Source organism: Varroa jacobsoni, unplaced genomic scaffold (genome assembly GCF_002532875.2).
Source record: "Varroa jacobsoni isolate VJ856 unplaced genomic scaffold, vjacob_1.0 scaffold_389, whole genome shotgun sequence".
NCBI classification, from domain to species: domain Eukaryota; kingdom Metazoa; phylum Arthropoda; class Arachnida; order Mesostigmata; family Varroidae; genus Varroa; species Varroa jacobsoni.
In genome coordinates, this window is record NW_019213291.1 from 31,539 (window position 1) to 54,125 (window position 22,587).

The window sequence follows — 22,587 nt, forward strand, 5'->3', positions numbered from 1 at the left end:
TAAATGAAAAACGTCCCCTTAAATATATCTCGGTTGATACCTATGTTCCTCCTTCTGATTTGACGTAGTTTTTCATTCTGCTTACCATATAAAAATACTACTATATATTCAATCTCCACCTGAATTTTCTTATATTTTAATCCTGCTTCTTCTTTAACCATCTACCGCCAGCAAAGTGTACCACAAAAGCGAAATCTTTTGTCATTTCAAACACATCATCCTATTTTTGCGCAATAATTTCGGAATTACGCTAACCTCAATGCTCCGCCTATTGCAGCGCCGCCGAGCGGTCGTCTAACAAAGCTGCCTTGTCAACATTCCAGCCGATCACTAGAATGCACCCGTGTTATGGGCTACTGGTATTTGCCAGTCACCCACAATATCCGACTGTCGCTATAGGTCGTTCTCATTGCCCAATGGCCCACCTATACCAAACTTAACATGGTGTTTAGTCTTCACGTTAAAGCCCATACATATAGGGTCCTCGTGAGAGCGTAAAATGTGCAGCATACAGTCTGTCTGAAGTAACACCGGCTTCAGTGCTAGACGCAAATAAGACGAAAAATGTAAAGGACCTGCATACGACAGCATTCAAATGTGGTCTCCCGCCAGTTTTAGCTTAGCTCGTTCTACGAGCTGTTCGCAATCTCATACCCGCTTAGTCTTGTTTGCCGACACTTATATTGGAGTATAGCTTAGAGACGTTTCTTCGCTGTGAGTACCGGCAAAGCTCGAAGACCAGAGCGTACCATGTTGCCAAAGGCGCGAAGGGTGGTAACTGGCTCGCGCGCAGCTTGAGTGTTGTTCTATTTTCGGAGGACAGAGAGGTTTGTGGCCTGAAGTCATCAATTGAAGTGAAGAGAACGAACTGTAACGTGGCATTATTTGTTTGAGGCATACCGGGGTATCGCTACTACTAGTGTTGCTAATTAATTGTGTTTTCCAGTGTATCATTGCTCTAAGAACAGCGGTCCTGTTGTTTACGTGCCAGTTGAACACCGTTGTTATTTTCTTTTCGTAGTTTCTCTTTTATTTAGGATCAATCGGGATAAAGTCAGTTGTTGTCGCCTGGTACGGTTATTTGACAGCTCGTCGGCTGTCCTGCGACTGGTCACGGTGAAGGGGAAACATTTGGAAGTGGAGCGCCGTCAAGAACGAAGAGAAACAACACGCACAGATAGAAAAAGAATAAGAACCTGGTTAATACACAGTGGAAAAAAGAATACTTTGGTGGTGTAGTTTTGTGGACGTGCTAAGAATGACAACTGGGGTGGTTTACGTAAATTCTCGGAAAGTAATTTATAACCTATCTTAACTATATAGCTACCGACGGCACGAGTAAGCAGCTTTTGGTTGTGGGAACGACGTTGTGTGTTTAAAGAGGGTAGAGAGGATTGTAGATCTGTTATTTTTCAAAGAAAGGAAAGGGAATTCGAATTTGTTCGCTGTGAGAAAACAGACAACAGAAAAAGCGCAATCTAAGCCCAAGTCGAAAAGACGGACACCAAAATGGGGGAAAGCGCGCATGAAGTGCGTTTGTATGTGTACGACCTGTCCCGAGGAATGGCTCGAGCGTTGAGCCCCATGTTTCTGGGTGAGTCTCGTTCATTTCTAATGATCGAACCCAACACATATAACCCACGATGCTAAATGGACCTAAAGTGTGTATGTATAGATCATCGATTTATTCGTTTTACTTATAATTTAATAAAGTACGTGTAGTAAGTTTCATACTTTCTGAAACTCGCCCGTTTCTCTGTGTACAGACTTTTCCTGCTGCCCCAAAAGCGATCTCTGTTAACTATAGCTAGTTAATCGGCGTGTATGGTTCTGACTTATTAGAAGCCACCAATAAATATATATCTCACCATTAACTAAGTGCTGTGCATATTTCAGATATGAGGTTAACATGTTGAGATCATAAACCTTTTAAACATCATATAGTTACAATGTTAATTTTCACACTTACACAAACTATTGCCACCATTAGAAATAAAAACGATGGTGCTAATGAAATACACTTCACGTTAAAATAGACCTTTACTGAGGCTGGTAAAGACTTGTGGTATCCGATCTATTCTTCTGTAAACTCAGAAAAGGACTCCGATTATAATGAAATATGGCGCACGTTGATAAGGCCCTACAACTTGACGTTTAACGTTGTTATGCTGTAACAACGGAGTAACTTCCTACTGTCGCAGTTCACTTCAGTTTAAACATTACAGATTATTATTTTTTCAGTCAGTTATGCGCGAGGATCGCACTCTCTAAATCCTCATAGGTACTTCATCTTTCGTGCCAGTAACCGAGCGATTATTGGTGCGATCTTAATCATTTTCTTCTGCTCCCGCTCAATGACGAATCAGGCGCTGTTTCTGCTGTTCGCAGAGCAAAAAACAGAGACAATTTGCAAAAGACGATCGGGTCATACCGTATGGCGAATAAACATTAAGACAACTGCCATATTCAGCGACTAGATAGACAAACAACTGTGGTATAGGATGGCTGTTCGGTACCGATGTGTTCATATTTCATAGTGTGCCCAGGGTGGAAGATTTGGCAAAGTGCAAAAAGATAGCTCTTTTGCAAAGAATTGTACAGAATGAAAATAAATATGTGAAGTTTTACCTCCGATACTCAAACTGTCAAAGAAACCGATGGCTTTTTTCAACCGAACCCTATGCCTACGCTCGGGTTCGAATTAAATACGTGATGGAAATGGGGAGGCTAATTTCTCGTACGAAAATACCAGAATATATATGCTTATCATGGTTGACTGTTGACGTATTTCATAAACGACGAATACTAACATATGCTAGTTTATTAAGATTTTAGAAAAACGTCACACATTAAAGTAGTTAAACTGTTTTAAAAAGCAAAAGTATCTCTAAGTATATATATATACATACTGAGTGGCAAAGTGAGGGGGGGGGGGGGGGGGGACCTAAAAAACGTTCCCTTCTACAACAGATACTTTGCTAATTGAAGCAGGACGACATGCCAAGCAACGCTTAGCGTTAGAGCGGCATACTTAAAACTCATAATTGTTTACTTTGCTACGTGCTGTACTATCCCTATACTTGTAGATACCAAAAATACGCTGCTTGCGTCTTTTTTGCTTAGTGAACGTGCTTACGTCCGACAGTTGACTCCCGGGTTCAAACGTTCAAGCCAGGTACTAGAGAAGATTGTTTTATTCAGCCGGCTGGGCAAAAGGTAACCTTAGCAGCGATCATCATCAATTTTTCTTTTATGGGACCTGCCAACCCTTTTAGGTGATTACCGTTATGTATCGAAAACGGGTTATAGCACGTTTTTCCTCTGTGCGCCTACTAAGAAAACTTCTTTTTGATCTCGTCAGTGCCGTCGAATATGAAGTATTTGAGTCAACATTAACGACCTGAACACTCTGGGCTTTAACTCTCTGACTGAGCCCGATTTCTGAACTAGGGTAGACAGACCCAAAAAGAGAGTAGCGCGAATAGACCATATACTGGAAGACGATCAGAGCGCTTTTCTTTCCCTGAGCGGTGAAATCTTGAACGATGAGCAAGCATTCAGTATCTCTTGTCTGTCGATACTGTTCGCGTTTTTCTATATGTAACAGACATGTGTATCATAGAGGCCCAGCTTGGGTTGTCTGCTATCCACATCGTGCCCAATTTCGTGCCATAGCTTGTTACCAAGTGATAAAAGTACTCCTACGGGCTGCCCGAGATGCCGGCCAATCGGCGCCGCCTAACAAACCAGAAACTATTCTTGAGACTTCGTGTGTCGTTCACGCCATCGCCGCAGCGGTTTTGTGCCTCCGTTTGTAGGCCCTCAATGGGGTGGAGGCGGTACAGGTTTCAGTGACAGTGGTGCGAAACACGGAAACGTGCCGTTAAGAGCCAGCGAAATTAAAATAGTTTCACTTTCCTTTTAAAGAGAGCGAAACTGCCCACATCTACGGTAATAACTGGAGAGGGAAAAGACACGCAAGGAGAAGAGGGCTGAAAGTAATAGCGAGAGGCACTCGGAAGGAAAATGTTTGGCCAGGATGAAAAAATAACAAAGTATTTATCATAGCTACAATGTATTATAATTGTAATAGGGGTGTCGAACGACGTGCGTATCGTATTCAGATGCTATTTTGCGTATGATCATATCCATAGTTGTACGTCAAAATGGACCTAAATATGAACGCTTTCCAACTGCAGCTTCATGCGTGTGTTGCTGCATGGCCTAGAACAGCCTTCCGTTGTCTGTTATACGGGTTGGGGTAAACGTCGCTTGACTGCTTGAAACCCGCTATCTTGCGTCTGCTCTAATAGCAGAAAAGGTAAATGTGCTAAAAATGACAGCAAAAAAAAGTGCAATGGAGATTCTTCAATATATCAAACGACATTTTTTAAACTGATTTTTACGCCGTCCTGTAGATCTATGTCTATCAGGAAGTTGATGCTTGAGCGTTGTTCTTTATTTTTTTTCGGCTGAAAATCTAATTAGCTGTACAATTACTTTCAGAATATTTCCCTGATGGTAAGCAGTGACAGAGTGCAAATCAACGACAGGTCGAAGTATTGGTTAGGAATGACGGTATATTGAGTGAATTGTAACCTTAAGAAGTAATACATTTGCAGTGACGCTATCGGCTTTTATCAGTAAACCGCGTGATCGCAAACTACCAACGGCCGCGCTTCAAATTTACCCAGTAAACTTTAATCCTATTATTAGATATTCTTTATATATATATATATAAAGACGTATATATATATATATATATATATAAAGACGTTCATAGAAAATGTGTCCGTCCGTAAAGGCGTACACCCTTATGCTTACTTGCAATTTCTGCAAGCGAACTGTTGCTAACCTGTGTGTGAAACAATTGTGTATAAGTTTTCCTATTGAAGGCTATATAGTTATAGATAAGATACTTTGGCGTTTTTAGCTTACCTATTTTGTACTGTTGAGAAAGGACTTTGTGAAGCAATCCGCTCAAATATGCTAATCGTCTATTGAATATAAACCACGACTCATTACTTTGGGCTGTGCACCATTGTAGACAGTTGTCTAGCATAGGTGCCATTTGTCGCTGAACTCTAATAATAAAAGAGATTTTAGGGCCTAAACGATTTCGGCATGGTGAATTTCTATAGTACGGTGACCTAACGTTTTCACTAGGCCACTACGGCCGATAGTTAAATATCAAATAAATTAGTAACGATGGCCGAGCTCACTATAGAAAAAAACCGACGCTATTCAAGCCCACAGTAACCACGTATTTACCAGTACTTGGGCTGCCGAATTCTCGAACATTCTAAACCGTTAACTACAGTTCATTAAGTACCCATGAGACGTGAGTAGCAAAATTTTACTGCTCGTACATTCGTTGTTAAACATATATAATTGTTGACTTCGGCATAACAACGATCATGCGATCCTTTAAAAATTGTGAATTAGTGCGTGATGGTTCGCTGACCTCGTAGGATCTATGAGGCGCAAGTTATAGGCATCGATGGCATGAGCTAAAAACAATGATGGGGAGACTCACAAACTTGTTAGGTCAGCTACGCTATGCTACGCTGTTGAAAGTAATTAAAAATCTAGTAATCGAATATCTTGCGAAAAACTTGCGAGTTGTCATCTAAAGAAATACATGAAGAAAAGGATGGTCATTTTAAATCCTACGGTAGTTATTTCTGATTTTTTTACGTTCAGGCTCAGGTTGTCAATTATCCCATGGGTTACATAGTAAAAGTTTATTATTGATTACTGGCTGTCGGCATGGTTGGGCTTTGGTGAAGTCCCAATTGAAGCTTCAAGCGAAAACTGTCGAAGGATAAATTATTTACTGATGAATTGTTTACTATGCGTTGTAGTATGTGATGAGCCTTGATCGACCTTGTTAACGACCAGTGATGACCAGTGACTCCGTTGTGCCTTGATTCTGTTTTAGGAAAGGAAATTCCTGCGATATGGCACACCTCGATCGTCGCTTTCGGCCGGTTAGTACTGTGTTCGTACTCGACACGATGGAGAGATGCTAGTTAAAATAACAAACTATATGCGGTTTTGGCAAACAACTGTATGCAATAGATACCCAGTAATCTTCGAGTGACGTCCTACTTTTTGAATAACGAGACTATCTTCTATAAACAGCATGGAGTTAGACGAGACTCTAAATGTTGTGAATTTAGCGCATCCCTCTCTTCGTCGCTTTTCTATGTCCAGCGCATTTTACCCTGAACATTCGCCGTACTTCATACTTATTCATGTCGTGTTGTGCCGTTTTGCATACAGGGAATATTTTTTCGGGGGCATGGGCATCGAATCATGCGGTCCAGGAGAGACAGTTATGGGGGAGCCGATGCAGATCGTGCAACTGGGGCAAACTGAAATACCGTATGCCCTATTCCTCGAGTACATCTTCGAGCTGGGTGAAAGCTCTTTTAAGGTGAGCAATTTCTGTCCGAGCCATCGAATGTAGGCAAAAAAGACGCAACGCTAAGTCTATACAGGCAATTTGCCAAAGAATAATGAAGATTTCTAAATTTGAAAGGTCTTCCGGTATAATGGCTTAAGCGATTTTTTCAATGTCATTCATAGCTTCTAATAGAGCCTTTTTGGGCTGACACTTTTTGTCATTGTTTAAAATAAGTAACAGTATAAAAATATATCCATCTTTTAATACGTGGAGAACTAAAATGAAATGAGGACCGTAAATGGAATCAAGTCCCCTCATCAGTGTATTGTACTGTTTATACGGTTACCCCCAGTGAATTCTCCCAGAAGTCGAAACCAGATTTTTCAAGTAAACCACGCGTGCGACGTAATCAGCATAATTTAATCTTCGCAGTTGAATAGGGGTCGGGCGAAATACGACTGGAACTAAAAAGTATACGACTTTTTTATCCGGGTGCTTTCGTTAAACCTGTCAGGCGATTGGCTCATACTGTTTTGCTCTATCTAAAGGTGTCTGTTTGCTTCCTTTTACCTTGATCATTTACAGGAGAGTGCATACGACCTATTCAGGCACAACTGCAACACGTTTACACAGGAGGTAGCGCAATTCTTGACAGGAAGAAGTATCCCCCAAGAAATACTTGACTTACCAGAAGAAATCCTCGATACGTAAGCATGGCTATTATGAGCACGTATCCTCATTTCATATAGCTAATAGCTAGATATTTCGTTGTTCATTATTTATCATGGTCCTATTATATAATGCTATCGGCAAAATCATGTCACCACTTGTTTATTCTGTAATAATTATCAGATGTTTAACGTACTTCGTTGAATTCAGAACTTGAAGGTTATAACAAACCGCTGGTTTGTTACGACCTTCAAGTTCTGAACAGCGGTTTGTTAACGGTTTTCGTTAGTGCTCGTAGTTGGTTTTCTACATCACGGTTATATTTTTACCCTACGTATTCAGTTCGAGTATGCATTATTATTAACGTAAGCGACCGTCTGCAGAAGCTGAAAACATCTGTATCAAGCTTCTGATGCAACTGCAAGGCAAAAGACAAGCACAGGTTTCATAGATTATTAATTATTTCTGTTTTAAAATATTTTATTTGCTATAGCTGTTATACCTACAACCTAGGCTTCCCTCAAATTTCTACTTCGTGTGCGGAACTAAATTCCAATGAGTTTTATAGTGACGTGAATTTCTTTAGGAAACGTTCATCGAAAGGCAGTACCGGAAATCCCAGCTTGTGTGCGCACTTTAAGCCCGATGATGGTGTTTAGAGAAACATTAGAGGAACGCGTGACTGCTGTTTATTGCTTAGCAAAACTGGTCGCACCATTGCCCACTAGGGTCAAATCGGTTGTTGCGCCTAGCCGATTTAGAATCCGATAAAGATGGAAATTTCCGTCTCAGCCGCCTGTAATGTATTGTTCCTTAACCTGAGACCCCTCGAGAAACCGTTTTTTTGAAATGCGAACAACATAAATCTGTGTATGCATAAAAAGGCTTAGAAAGAAGTTAGTCAATATGGTTACAAATAAAAAAAAATGTAGACTTAAACTCAAGTATAGTTGCGCGTATTTCTAATAGCTGACCTTATTAAGGCGCTATAAACGTATCTTGTAAGAATTTCCTGAACACATGTTAGTAAAGCAAATAGCTAGCGTAGCCTTCTCAAGAAGACTAATTATGGTGAAGAAGCAAACAGTAACAAAAATGTATATGGGCAGAACCTTTGTTGACCAGCTTGAAAAGAACTGATAAATGTCCCAAGTCGTACATTCGGTACTGCTGGCGTTAAACATCGACTTAGACAGCTGACAATACTCAACACGAGATGCACTGTAGCTGATTTTGAAGGTTGAGCTATTTTAGAAGGTGTGGGCCAGCTAAGCTGATCGGGCGGACACGTTACTGGGGCGTTACCTCGGTAATAGTCTGCTATGAACTTCGAGTTAGAATTGTATAGTACTATAAATAGTTGTGTTTCATAGAAGAGGCGTCATAGAGCCGAAGAGTTAAGCAAAAAGGGGGCTTTTATTACTGAACGTCATAACCATGCCATTCTCGGGGCAATTAGTAAGTGAATTATATATGCAAAAACTATAGAAACAGCTCATATTCAAATTCACGTACAACTCGATTCAATCAAGAAATTATGGATTTGTCAACTAGCGAATCCAAGCATTTGCTTAAAAAATAAGTTCTCAGACAATCTGATCGGCTTGCGAATGCTTCAGATGTAGTCCGCTTCTTGGAAAGGCTACACACAAGGCCCCGACTAGCGTATTGCACCCGTGTGCGTAAACACGTGATAATTTAAAACTCATGAAGTATCTTTTGGCAGATAGTAGGTGCTTTAAGCCTAGACTAACGTTCAGTGGGTCATCGTGCCTCTAGAGGCCGGTTCGCTCATCCTATTGACATCGTGCAACAGACGCGAGTGAGGCGGTATGAGCTACCGGCCAACGTTGATGAAGTCTGACAGAATCGGCTTTAGAATGACAGTTTAATCTCGTTGGCTGACTCATTTATAGAAGAAGAAATAAAATAATGGAAGAAGGAAAAACAAGGAGAATAGTGTTGTTTTTAGCCAATAAAAACTAAATAGGAAAAAAAAAAATAGGAGACTTGAACCAACTTACGAGGTGATTGGAGTCTGTAACTAGAAGCAGTGATCGTAGGTACTATGCCTACCAATCACCGAATGAAGCCTCGTTGATTTCCAGCCAAGAACAGCTTTAATTTCGAATAATAGTCTCCAATCACGGAGCCTGACAAATTGTTTTCTGAGTGAATTGTATTGGGACACAGTTTATCATCAATTCGGTTCGAAACATTCAGAATGTGTGATAAAGCTTACACTGCAGAGACCCGAGCAAGGTTTCGGTATTACGAGAGTTTCTATATAGCAGTATACGCAAGACTGCTTCTATGCGCTGTATTTCTTTTATTGTAGAGGTTTTTACGGAACATGAAAGTTGTTTTATACAGTCGATTTAATAAAGCCTATATCTTCACAGTGCACTTCATTGTGTTGCGACATGAATCATATATTTATGGTATAACAACAAACAAATATTGCTAAGACGCAGTTACTGAATCCCATATATGCTTGAAATTTAATTACGGAAATTTCTAAGATGATTTAGGCTTGTGCAGATCTTGTGTGCACAGCGATCTTCCGATCGCCTCCGAATGTAATGATGTGATTAGAACCTTGTTCTACTTTGCGTATGACACTAATTTTTTTAACTAATGCCCGCAAACGCACAAGGTTACATTAAATCGGCCTTGTCGTTTTTTAGAATGAAAATGGGCTCATGCTGGAAAATTAAAACCATCTTCGAAAAATTTCTCTCTATGTTATCTGCACACACTATTTTACGTACCGATGAAAAACCAAATATGGCAAATTTCGTAACAAGTCATATTTGAGGCATGAATATGGCCGACGGCAAACCATATCAACTTAAAATGAAATTGAAAAAACATATTGGCCATAGCGTCAAATCTTCGTATGAGCTCATGTCACAAAATTAAACTGATCAGCAAAAAAAAAGCACTGATAGCGAATTAGTGCATGTCAGATTCCGTAGGTCTGGTCGTTGGTTAACCGAAACATCCTGTTCGAAATCATCGTCCTATTGGTGAAAAATATGCACCCAGTCTCCCCGTCTTTGTACCTTAGAGAATCTCATGGTATGCCAAAACCGGTACTGAAACAAATCCCATAAAAATATGCGTGACAAGCCAGGGTTATCACGTCAGTTTCGAGCGTAACCTTACTTCTCTGGTAAACTCGGCTGAGCAGTGTACATCTCTCCGACTACGGTCTTTCTTTTGGCAGAAGCTTGTGTGTGGGAAGCGATAACAATGCAGATGCAAAGATATCCTCCTATATACTCCTGAGTCTTATTAGGGCTTAGGGAATTCAACTTAAGAGTCCAGAGGAATAAGCACACATAAGATGATGATCATACCTTAGATCAATCTGAGGAGGCACCTCAACGATTAGGCGACTTCCAGTTAAACCTCTTGTTAGCGCTTTGACGTACCTAATTCAGAAAATTTTTCTAACACTTAATTAAGATTGATTTCTGGCGCGGATCACCTTGACCTATCTTTCATAGATTAATAATTTCGAAATGTATTTAAATATAGAACGCTTAAATTTTTTTGTTTCCTATTGGCTCGTTGACAGGCTCCAGAGCCTTAACTATTTCTTTGTTTTTTAGCTAATAGGGCTTGTATAGGCATGAGGGGATAGGTTTGCCCACAGCCACTCGCCTACAGAGCCACCTATTGCGACAATCCACTATACTATCATATTATTAGAAGTCTGGACTAGCGGGCTTGTCCGACCCAAAACGTCGAGTGCAGGGGGTTCGGCTGTTTTTTTTTTCGGAGCTTTTCCATCTGTTCCAGTCTGAGGACAGCTTAAGCTGTGCAGAAAATGTAGCCCATATAAAACAAACTTAATTTTTTCTCATAGAATGTACAAGTTCAGTTGCATAGCTTTCAGCATTAGAGGAGAGCAACATTAATTTTTCTTCAATTAGCATTTCAGACTTGACGACGCTGGTTGGCATGCCTTTACCTCTACCGCAAATGATAGGTTAGACTTAGTTAGAGTCACTGCTAAAGGAACTCGGGAAGCTCTTCCGATGACTCGTTCCTCAGGCAGTTACCAGTAAAGATGAGAGTTTGCTTAACTGGTCTAGCGAGTTAACCGTTCAGGGCGCACTCTCCATGGCAGCTTTTTGTTGCCATTAGTGTGCGTTCGTTCCGCCGTTGTTGTCACTACTTTTAGACAACGGAGACAGTCGGGTCTATCGCGGTAACCGCAGCCTCTGATGCAGAGGCTTAGTGCCATTGGTTTTGGCTTGTCAGCCTTCGCCTTTCTCTGCTTATCGCTGTTTTCGTCTTCTGGTATCGTGGGCCATTGACCACGGGCATATAACCTTCAGCTTTGATGCTATCTGTTGGGACTGCTGTTGTTGGGCTAGAGAATTTAAGACCTTTGAGTGTTTCGGTTGGGTCGATAGTCGGAGGGCCAGCCAGCCAGCCGGCCAGCCAGCCAGCCACCCTCAAAGCAAGATTGGAAACCAAGAAACAACTACTTCTCCGGCCACAGTTAACCGCTACAGATACGCTAGCAACAAGAGACGATTGTTCTTCATTGGTAGTTGCTGTCTATCGTTCGATGTGTTCACGATTTTCCAGTACAAATAACAGCCGTTCGAAGTTCGTTTGCGAAAACGCTCGTGCAACAAACGTTCGAGTTTACGTATTGTCAAGTCGACTGCTGTGGTAGGTTTGCGTTCAGTCTCGAGATATATTGTTTTAATTTGATGGCTATGCGTCACTGATGCCACGAAAACGAACCGAATCTATTGCACCCGAGTATATTCCAACGCTTAATGTTAAAATGAATATTTGCATAAGTGGAGAAGTTACAAAACGGTGTTCGATGTCATCATATAGATGATATCAATCGCATGCCTTCGGCGAAACAGCGGAAAAAAAAATATCAGTCGGTTTGAATCTGCCGGTGACATGGCCGATCTGTCTAGGATTCATACCTACATTCTTCATTCATTGATATGAGAAGTGCAAAGCTGTTTGGGCGACTGTAGATGGGCCTCTAGGGGAAGCCTGGTCCCTTTCATTGCCGATTAGAGGATGATCATCGTAAGACTAAATGAGATTAATCCATAATCTTTAATTTAGTTATTTATAACCGAATACATGGAACATGATTTAAGTTAGAATAATAGGTTGCTGCTGATTATGGAAGTAATGAAGTTTTGTAACCTTCATATAAGCCGTTATGGTCAGCTTATATGTGCCTATAGAGCGTACGGGCTTTGAACATATTTGTAGATAGACATAGAGGTTTTTCTACGGCAGGTCATTTTGTTTGCATTTAGCTCTTGATAATAAACCTTATAACGTTCCTTAGACCGTTCGGTGCCCAAATCGGGCGGCTCCTTGGCTCGCAGACATCTCTACGAAGTGAAAACGCTCGGGGGATATCGTTCGGAGAAAACGCCAGGATCAATTTAGAAAACCGTGTCATCCAGGAATTTCAAGCGGCACCTGGGTTAGACGACACTCGGACGTCGCTACCACAGCAAACAGAGAGTCCGCTAATTCGAAACGGAAGCACAGGCGTACAGGGAGCAAACCAACAGTCTTCGGACAGTAATTGTGTATCGCAGGTTAGCACAAAAAAGGAAAACTTTTCATTATTGCACTAGGAATTCAAAAAATAACGATGAGATGAGATACTGGTCACCAGCTGACTTAATTTTAGGATTCAATCATCTCTTTGTGCGTATGATATCTCGAGAATAGGCACACAAAGGGCTCAAATCATATACATATATGATTTGAGCCCTTAGTGTTAAAAGAATATTTCTGAATGATATTAACAATAATAACAGTGTTTTTTGTGGCTATTATAGTCTGCTCGTGGTTAGTCGAATAACTGCCAGACATAAGATAACAATGTAGACTTTACATTTAAGAAAATCAGGGTTATATAATAGTTATATTAAGATCGTTCGTTTAATAATTTTTATCGTGCAGGCACGTACGCGTGCTTTTGTCTACCGTATGCTAGACATGTTCGAACTCGAAAACAGCCACAAATTTAATGACTATAACCTTTGATGAACTATAAATTGGCAGATGGGAGACATCGTCGAGAATCCGAGTCGCGCCAGCGAATCGCCAGAGCGGCGACCTTCGCTCACGCCTCGCAAGACAAGAAAGTTCGACGATCCGGCAATATGTTTTGAACCTATTGACGTACGTGACGAAAGATGACGATATACTTCGTGTGTCATTCGAATCAGAGTAAAGAAATAGGGACGATTTTATGGACTCATTTGTATAGTTAATAATGTGTTTGTCAGCAAACATCTCATAGCCCGTGAATGCCAACAAGGTACTCAGTACAGAATTCCTCCAAGAGACATTCCTTTGAATAAAATATTTGGAGAATAAATAAAAAAGCGTAATAATAAAAACACTTGAAAGAATAATTTTAGCTAAAATCACAGTTATGGTACTCCTTGAATCTACTTAAAACACATCTATTCAACGTTGAGATTTTTAACTGTTAGAGTTCTGCGGCGTATGCATTTTAGGGGACGTCCGCCCTACAAGTTGTTGAGGAACGACTGCTGGGAAAGTTGTCTGAAGAAGATGCGGTATGCTTTCGGGAGTTCGCTGAGTATATCAACACAGACTGTGGCAGCTGGTCTCTAGGAGAACTCCATCTCTACCTTCTTGGTATGTGCCCTCACTTGTAAAGTTATGAGCATTTTAACTTTGATTTTCACTAAGTCGGTAAGTAAACAATCGCACACGAAATTCTCCCCACTAATTTCTTTATAACCAAAGTAGTTCAGATTAATTATGGTAAACAAAGATGAAACGAAAAGTCTGGATTTTTCTTATTATCGACAGGCTTCCTGCTTGGCGACTCTCAAGAACCAAAAATTCGGTTGGCCACAATTCAGTTTTTGGCGGCGTGCGCACTGAAGGACGATTTCATACTTTTTTTGCATCAGGACAGGAAGGTATTAAAGACTTACTTGATATAGTTCACAGGTGTTGCCCATATGTTCGTAAGTGTGACGAAATTTTCTCACTTATGAGCGGGTTTTCAAAATCTGTAAACTAATCATTGTATAAGTGTCATTACTGATAGGTAACAAATGATATTTCAAGATCCTCAACCTTCCCAACCAATCCGTCAACCTTCTGATTTCCGTATGTTATGTGTGTGTGTGTATCTGTGCATTCTGTCATCTGACATTTCACAGAGCCATGTAATCCTGAATTATGTCTATAAAATTGAGCGTTTGCCAGCAGATGAACAAGATGCTGTTATGATCTTAGTAAGTATTTCCATTGCGTCACGTTGGAACTGACTACTATATTCATTTGAACGCTGATCTCGTTTTTAATTACTGTCTCTATGTAGGCTTCCATCCTTCCATTGTTTTAATAGGGTTTATTTCCATTATTTCATGTGTAGCGGCCCGGATCTTCATACATGAATACAATACGCCAATTGTGGCGTGCGCTACCAGACCATTAGAGTTAAATAAAAGTCCTTAATATTGAGCAGGCTTGCCTTTGGCCGTTATTGCCGCATCATTTAATTACATATTTATTTATTTACAGATGTGTAACTTTTGTAAGAACAACTCGTCCTTCGATTGGCTCATGTACATCTCCGAGTGGCCGTCTGATGATGGGACTCCGGGTGCCTGCAACAACTGCAAGGTAAAAATATACGTGTCTTAAGTTTGTCCATACACCAGGTCAGATTGCAAGTACTCTATATATATATATATATATATATATATATATATATATATATATATATATATATACCCATTCCAGCTTTGTGCAACGCATTTTTCCAGCGAAGCCCGATTATTATATATCGTTCAGCATTACCCTTTACAGGTAACGACGCGGGCTGTTGTACATGCATTGTTATGCAACCGGAAAGAAACTCAAGAGAAAGCGGCCGCGCTCATGTATAATCTCGCTCTTAAAGAGGTAAGCGGGGGCGTGCCGTCGCCCATTACCTCGATACGTTGGCAAGGAGTTTATAGCCAGTAACTTTATATGGAATCGTCCGTCCGATACAGTCCGAGTTAAGCATTGCCTCGGACGGCTGATGATTCCTTTTAGCACAAGACAAAAAATGCTAGCAGCCTGACGAGAGAACACTGTGAAGAAAATCGGTTTTATGCTGAACAAATTTTTAACCCTTTCTAATATGCTTAAATGTTAATTTGGCGGTTTCACACCGGCCGTCTTAACGACAATTAGAAATCTCATAGAATATTTAAATGTAGAGGTGTCTTAGTTGTCCGAGCGGGTACGCGAACGGATCATGACAGGAAATAGGGAATGGTAAGTACGCAACCCTTGTTGGCTGCCGAGAGTTTTGTATTTATTCGCCTTTGTAAAGCAAAAGAAAGATTTAAGATCAAATTATGTGTTGGGGATGTGTGAAGGTTGAAATTAGCGAAAAAAAAGTGTTCACGGTGTTCAGCTACTTTTTGCAACTATTATGTCCCTGTGAGCAGGCGTTGTCCTAGGCCATAATAGACAGGCGTCGTTATGAGCTTTCTTTCCTTTTTTCAGCTTTATGACGATCAAGCAACGGAGTTCGCGACAGCCCTCCTGCAGTATCTTCATTCCGAGCTTAGCGAAGAGGCCTCTTGGAGAGCACTGGTGGCGCTATTTCGCTTTTGTCAGATAAGTTATAATGATGTAAGTTTGATCCTCATTAAAATTATCATAAAATAGCTGTTGCCTAATGCTGTAATTCCGTGTCAGATGTGACTCTGATGCGCCGTAAAAAAAATTGCAGATATGTGGAAACAAGTAGGAAGTTTAACTGCAACCCATTATGCGGCCAAAATCAAATACAAAGGTACACAATTTAATCGGAACGAATTACGTTGTTAGTTTGATATTTGTTTATATATTTTTCGTCGAGATTACAAAAAAACTAAGAAATCAACTAAATAACAATATATAAATTAGAGCAATAATAGGACAGTAAATGAATTGGGCATGTGCGCTGGATCAAAACTACAAATTTTATAGGTAAATGAATTGGTGTAAAACAGCGAATATTTACCTAGAATGTATATATGGAGCCTAGAATCATAGTCAAATTGAAATCTAGATTTTTATCTGGTTAAATTGACTGCATAGACCACCAGAGCTTCTGTTCATAGATTGTAAAGCTGTTAATTTTTGGCAAAATAACTAAAATATAGAAAAATAGACAACTGTGTACACGTTTTACGCTAACTCTAATACAATTGGATTTTGAAATCTTCTAATTTCGCAACAACATTTCAAATCCCTTTGACTGTGGCGATAGCAAATCGATTTCATTAGTATTTCAAATAATAATAATAATAATAAAAGCCTTCTAGATAAAAGATGATATCTCTTTTACAGCCATTTAATAGTTCCTATATATGTTAATGCCAATATAGCGCTTGTAAATCTTCCACTGAACAGATATCCCAAATATAAAATACGTTTTCCTCATTCAAAAGAAAGCGGACTTACAGAAAAAGAGTTTTTACTAAAAAATAGATTGCTCAGTTACTTAAAGGAGTATAAGAAACGATTTCAAAGTATTTCTTACGAAGTCTGCCGGTGATACAAAAACTTTTTACGAAGAAACGTAAGTTTTCGAGCGAATATCCATCCATTAGTTCTACGTCCATTCGTAGCTGCGTGTTTTTAAAAACTCTTTTTAGAGCCTATTAAAAGCATGATTATGAAATTCCTACATGCTTACTCCTAATCACTACTACACTATTACCCACAGAGCTCACCTCGGGCATCGGGCAGATAGTCTTACGAGGGGTAATATATGAATATCTTCTTCAGACCTAAGTTACGTGAAACATAACATATTTATTAAGAGAATCATAATTTGGCTAAATTGTGGTGCTTCACTGTTGAAAAATATACTGCAAGGCCAATGCCGGATGTTGTTGGTTGTTCTGCTGAGTTGCAGGTGCCTGCGTTATGTAACATGCTCGGTCCAGATCTGAACAAATTCTCCGGCATGTCGAAAAGAGTGGACTCGGCCCTCAAGGATCTTCAGGATAAGATCTCTAGCGCGGACGGTGAAATTGTGTCATAATTCGAATGAATTGTCCTGCAGTTAAGTAGAGTACTACTGTCCGTCTTTCTTGATTACGTAGTTGGTTACCAAGCCAAATCAGGGAAAGACATTTCCACATAATTTCTGGAAGCGCCCGTATTTTTATGAATTGTGTGCCAGCGTATTAAGAACAGTCTTGTCATCAATAAACTTAAGCACTAACAGCTGTTCATTTAGACGAACGCTTTGTCATTGTTTTAGTGGTTTCTTTAAGCAGCCTTCCGGCATCTGCAATATCGATTCACGGAACCCGCATTCGTTTGGCAATCGGCTATCTTGAATGATTTTGGTGATCTGTCTTATCAGTCTTTTGCTAACTGTCAAACGCGTGTTCCATCGAAGCGGAATAGACCGGTTTTTCAGTACTTTAATTAATGTCGATAGTTAAACCGAGGTCGATTGGAGAACGACACCCTGCCGTAAAAGTTCTTCTGGGATCATCTCAAAATTTATAGACAGCTGGATTTTCAGCAGATCTTCTGTTTGTGTTCGGTAGTGTGCTTATAATTAAAGTCAGCACCATCGTTGCCGCCGTAATTGAACATGTTCCAATGGTACCTGTAAAATAAATGCAGCATCTATGTTAACCTGCAGCACAAATCTGCTTACGCGAGGCGGATGAGCTACCCGAATTCGAAACTACCCGTGACTTGATAATTGTATGTTCCGATGTTTACTAAGTTGTCGTGAATGAAACGAAAAGCTACTCGAACTGTACGAATGGAGATTTTACTCACTCAGGTGGTCGAGTAACCGGTAAATAGTGGCAATGGCAAAATTCATTTTTAAAAAAAAAGCTACAATTGTTTATATCTTATAAAAATTTGAATTTATAAAGTCAGAATTAATTGTCAAGAGGTAATACAATGTATCTATTCACCCACATAATTATAACGGGCAACATTTTATATGACATTTTTTTCTAAATAGAATCGACATCGAACGTAACACAGTTTCAACAATGCTGAACAATTATTATTATCATTAATGGAGAATGGCCTATTAATGTTGATTAGATCTGTTGAAGCCTTAAGGCGTAACGCCCTAAGAGGTAAACTTTCAACATTGTTTGTGCTCGCATTCATCGTACTAGAGAGTCATGTTGAAATAAAGAAATATTGTTAAATAAAGTGAACTAAGATGATCGATGAGCGTCGCCTATGTTTTCAGCACGTGTAGTCGTTTTTACTCTCCTCGCCTGGCGTACATTTCGTTGACGAACGAGGATTACTGGAAACATCGTGCGATCAAATCGTTTATACGACTAGAGGTAGCCGTGGCTTGAAAAACATGGATAACCAGCATGGCATCTTTATCTATCTATCTATCGGTCGTAAAAATACGTATCACAATTGCCTTGCTTTTTCTAATTAAACTGTTGCATCGTATGGCACAGTAGTGGCTGTGGGGCACTAGTTCAACAATGTGATCATTGAGAGCAATTATATATGTCGTCATGGAAACTCACTGGGATAGTAGACGTGGTCCTGGGCACAAGGTTGAGGCACAATTAGCTGGCATTAATATGCACGGGCATTTTTCTCTTTCATTAGACACTATTGCAAATAGATAGCTGCCAGCGAGCATAAACCCATAGTCGCCGTCTAGACTGAGGCTTTGATTCGATCCTAATTTTTAACCAATACTACCTATATGAACGCTACCCAGCGATTTTTGAGGACATGCCATACTCTCAATTTGCATTTGCTAGTCGTTTGTCGAGAACTTTCAGAATCGTATAGACGAAGCCAATAGCGTAACTTGCTTTCACAAAAGAAAGAATGAATTCGGATATAAATAGTCGATTTAGCTGCTAAAAACACTTATGAACATGATATATTGGTCGAATACTGTATACTTTTATTTGTACATTTTTTCAGGTCTCCTGGTATTTTCTAACCTTAAGAGTTTTCGTCTAAATTATATTGTTCTGATTCAATTGATGGTTGATCCTTACAAGCTCTACTCTCATTGCAATTTACAGGAAGCGAAATTACACGAAACAATATTTGTCATAGACACCTATTGAACCTCAGCTTTCTCTTCCTAGTAATTATTCTAGTATTCCTAATCCTTAGTGTTCGCTTTGTTGGTCCTTTTGATTTGTTTGGATAAGGACTTCCTGAGAAGTCCTATATCTTTATTCGTGTCTCGCGACCTTCCTCAAGCGTTTTATATTACATATTACATTGCAATTATGTAAACCTTTTCGAAAATAATCTTCAGAAACATTACTATAACGCCAACATGTAATTTTGCTATCGAAATGAACGTTACGCAGCGTATATTATGGCCGATGAGACTCGGAACAAATGCAGCGGAACTTCTATGACGAAGCAACATTCAGAGCGCAGCCATAAGCGTACATTTCCGTCCAAATGTTTCAGATAATCTTCCATATACAACTACAAACATAATAAATAAACCTGTCGTCATGAAATTATGCATAGCATGTAGGCAAGGCTTGCCGCGATCCAGTCCCCATTGATTGTCAGGTCAGGAATACATTTGTACATGAGGCATCTCCTAAGCCTTGCTTTGGCGTTTGCCAGAAGCGGGATCCCATACATTTGCAGCAAAGGTTCGCATCAGTCTATGACATAGTTCATGCAGTAAGATACGGTCAGCGCGAAAAGCTCTAGGCAAGGAAGAGACTATGTATGGCTAGCACGTAAAAACGTTGTCTGATTACTTGACCTATGTCGGAAACAAGCTTTTACGTATAGGTATGTCAATGTCTTCTATGTTAGGTCGTTTTCAAATGATTGTAATTCAAGATTAGCTGAAAAAGGGAAAACAAAGCCACGTCACTCTATTATTACTCGGGCGACAGGCTGTTAGCCCGTCGAACTTATATAGTTAAAGCAATCTTATTTCTTCAATTAAAAAGAAGCATCAAAAAACACTATAGAGAACAACTAAAATCGCCTTAATAGAGGTTTAATTTGATGTTTTTTTTGCTAAATTTTATTGTGACTCGTTAAAAAACCCGTCGATCCCTTTAGGCGGCGGTCATCGATGCGGCTTCATGGCATTGATTGCGTCGACATTTGTGAAAGGTTTCTGGCAACGTATAAATGCCACCAATAGCCAAAACTGCCAATATCATGAACACCAAATTTGGTACGCTTATGAAACGAACTTATATGCAAATTCCTAGCTTAAGCTATCTACCCCTCTGCTCTTAAGCCCAACCAGAGGCCTCAAACAAAGGCAACTCATCCAATTCCTATGCTTAAGCTATCTACCCTCTACTCTTAAGCCCAACCGGAGGCCTCAACCAAAGGCAACTCATCCAACTTTCTACACAAAAGCATTCCCCACTGAAAAACCACTCGCATAATAAAACGTTGCATCGCCGACAGCTTTCAGGCATGCCACACATGAAAGGGCACTTACCTCATTAGTATAGATGCCGTTGTTGAAGGTTCACCTCCGTGTACAAGGCGAGGTTTGGCCGGGATCTCTAATGCCCAATTTCTCGCTCCGTTTGCACATAAGACGTTCATTTTGCTTCGCTTTGGTGTCCGGTAGATATGATGTCTCTTGCTTCTTCTACCAGTCAATCAAAATGCTTCAGTTTGGTGGGCTACGGCTGTGAGGGGCCAGACACTGCCATTAAGGGCACGCCAAAAAGTACTTGATCGCTAGAGGCTACTATTGTCATCGAAAGTTCAAGCTTTTGTCAATTAACATTTTTAATTGCTTATAGAACTGTCCAGCAAGCTTCTACAGTAAAAATCAAGCAGAAGGTTCGATTTGCTTAAATTAGCTGCCTTTTTCTAATTAAAAAAAAAAATTTATGATACATTAATTCATAAAGCGGTATCTTTTATTCGTTTAGATTTGTTCATTGTCCAATAGCATCTAAAATCGCCTACAAAAACAGCTGTCATTATTCCGAAAGTGGACAACTAAATAAAAAAATATCCGTATTTAAAAAATCATTAACATTCAGCGCTACAGCTAAAATATATATGTGGGTTAACTCATAGACTTCGAGTAAGTTCGGGAGGTGACCTAAGGTTTACAGGGTTGTAAAGGGTGTCAAAGATAGTTCTCGATATAATCAATCAATTTCGTGAGCACATTTTGCTTAAAAGCATTTGGAGACCTTCCGGTCCCCTATGCCACTTGACAAAAGTTTTGAGTTATTAGGGCTAAGCATTGCGTCAGAAAGCTGGCCTTCGACGTTTCAGATAATCTAAGTCCTTGCATCATAAAGCGAAGCGCGTCTATGTCCAGCTTCAAACCTAGATCACCTCTTTAATTATCCCTAAGTTAATAACCGATATAAATGGGATGTAAATTTTGGGCTTTACGTGCGGTGCTACTGCCCAGTTGACCATTGCCTAAGACAGCTGGCTTCCAGCGGCATGAAACACACCGCGTTTCCAATCTAGCTTAATATATATTCCTAAATTCACGAGCTATGACGAGAAGATGATGGTACGCAACTCATAGTCGATGATCCCGATTACCCATTCAGGAGAGGGATTTAGTTAAACTTCGGCATTCTGGCTGAAGATTACCATTCGAATCCTCATAACCTAAATATTATATGTTTCCAGCTTTACATCCAACACTGCCGCTAGTCTTCGTGTTAACTAATCCCCAAAGCGTATAGAGCGTGCGTGTGATCTTTTTGACCCTTGCTACACATCTATTCGAAAATATAATTTTGTAGTACATATGTTTATACGAATAAAGCTTTCTCTCAATCAACATTTCAGACCGGGCAAAATAACTATTCACTACTACTATAAAATTGTGCAGTATATGATGAAGGATGCAAGACTTGATTTTCAATCCCAGAATCCACAAATTGTCTGTTAGATCTCTCTTCTACGTTTTATTTATTCGAAGACACAGTCCCCAGAATATATGCGTTAGAAAATCGAATCGTTTCTCAGTACATTGTTCAGATAGGCCAATATAGGCTCATATAAACGCAAAATATATTCTTCAAGTTTAGATTTCATTTGTTCTTTAGTTATACCGTTGACGCTCAAAACCAAAAGATAGTTAATCGTAAAATTGCTGGAAAACATCTTATCATTTTCTAGGTTCTTATATATATATATATATATATGAATTGACACTTCTAAATAGGTTTCAGATCACACAGATGACGCGTATAGCTTTCTTTCTTTTTTCAAAGACTTGTTTCATCACCTGCCTCATTTGTGTTACTGTGTTTAGCCACGAGTGTAACAGAAAACTCACAAACGTCATCATTAACACTAAGAAGTGGCATCGAATATGACATTTGCTTAATACGTGAGCTTCAAAAATATTGTTCAACATTTTGCAACGAAAAAACTTGACAAAAAACGAGACTAGAGGTGATGTCCCGCCCTTTGCCGTTTAAATTTCTGTATTTTCAAGATGGCGGTGC

The 22,587-nt window shown here is 39.8% G+C and overlaps 1 protein-coding gene across 5 annotated transcripts; it reads left to right on the forward strand.

The window, feature by feature from the left end:
- Positions 1 to 344: 344 nt before the first annotated feature.
- LOC111259977 (uncharacterized) lies at positions 345 to 17,365 on the forward strand. 5 transcript variants are annotated; one of them, XM_022832392.2, is made up of 15 exons: positions 346 to 827; positions 1,022 to 1,594; positions 4,507 to 4,521; positions 5,942 to 5,990; positions 6,286 to 6,439; positions 6,995 to 7,116; positions 12,423 to 12,681; positions 13,154 to 13,273; positions 13,615 to 13,759; positions 13,937 to 14,049; positions 14,296 to 14,370; positions 14,660 to 14,761; positions 14,948 to 15,043; positions 15,638 to 15,766; positions 17,040 to 17,365. In XM_022832392.2, the coding sequence occupies exons 2-15, from the start codon at positions 1,510 to 1,512 to the stop codon at positions 17,166 to 17,168; spliced, it is 1,593 nt and encodes a 530-aa protein (XP_022688127.1). In that variant the 5' UTR covers positions 346 to 827; positions 1,022 to 1,509; the 3' UTR covers positions 17,169 to 17,365. The 5 variants fall into 5 exon arrangements, with proteins under 5 accessions (XP_022688129.1, XP_022688127.1, XP_022688126.1 ...); XM_022832391.2 differs by having other exon boundaries at positions 346 to 1,594; XM_022832394.2 differs by lacking the exon at positions 14,296 to 14,370 and having other exon boundaries at positions 345 to 1,594.
- Positions 17,366 to 22,587: the final 5,222 nt, after the last annotated feature.

Excerpts from the sequence above, each read along its gene's own strand:
- LOC111259977 (XM_022832391.2), top strand. The coding sequence starts at position 1,510 with ATGGGGGAAAGCGCGCATGAAGTGCGTTTGTATGTGTACGACCTGTCC. Across the intron at positions 14,371-14,659 it reads AAGATGCTGTTATGATCTTA|ATGTGTAACTTTTGTAAGAA; the intron begins GTAAGTATTTCC and ends ATTTATTTACAG. Across the intron at positions 14,762-14,947 it reads GTGCCTGCAACAACTGCAAG|GTAACGACGCGGGCTGTTGT; the intron begins GTAAAAATATAC and ends TACCCTTTACAG.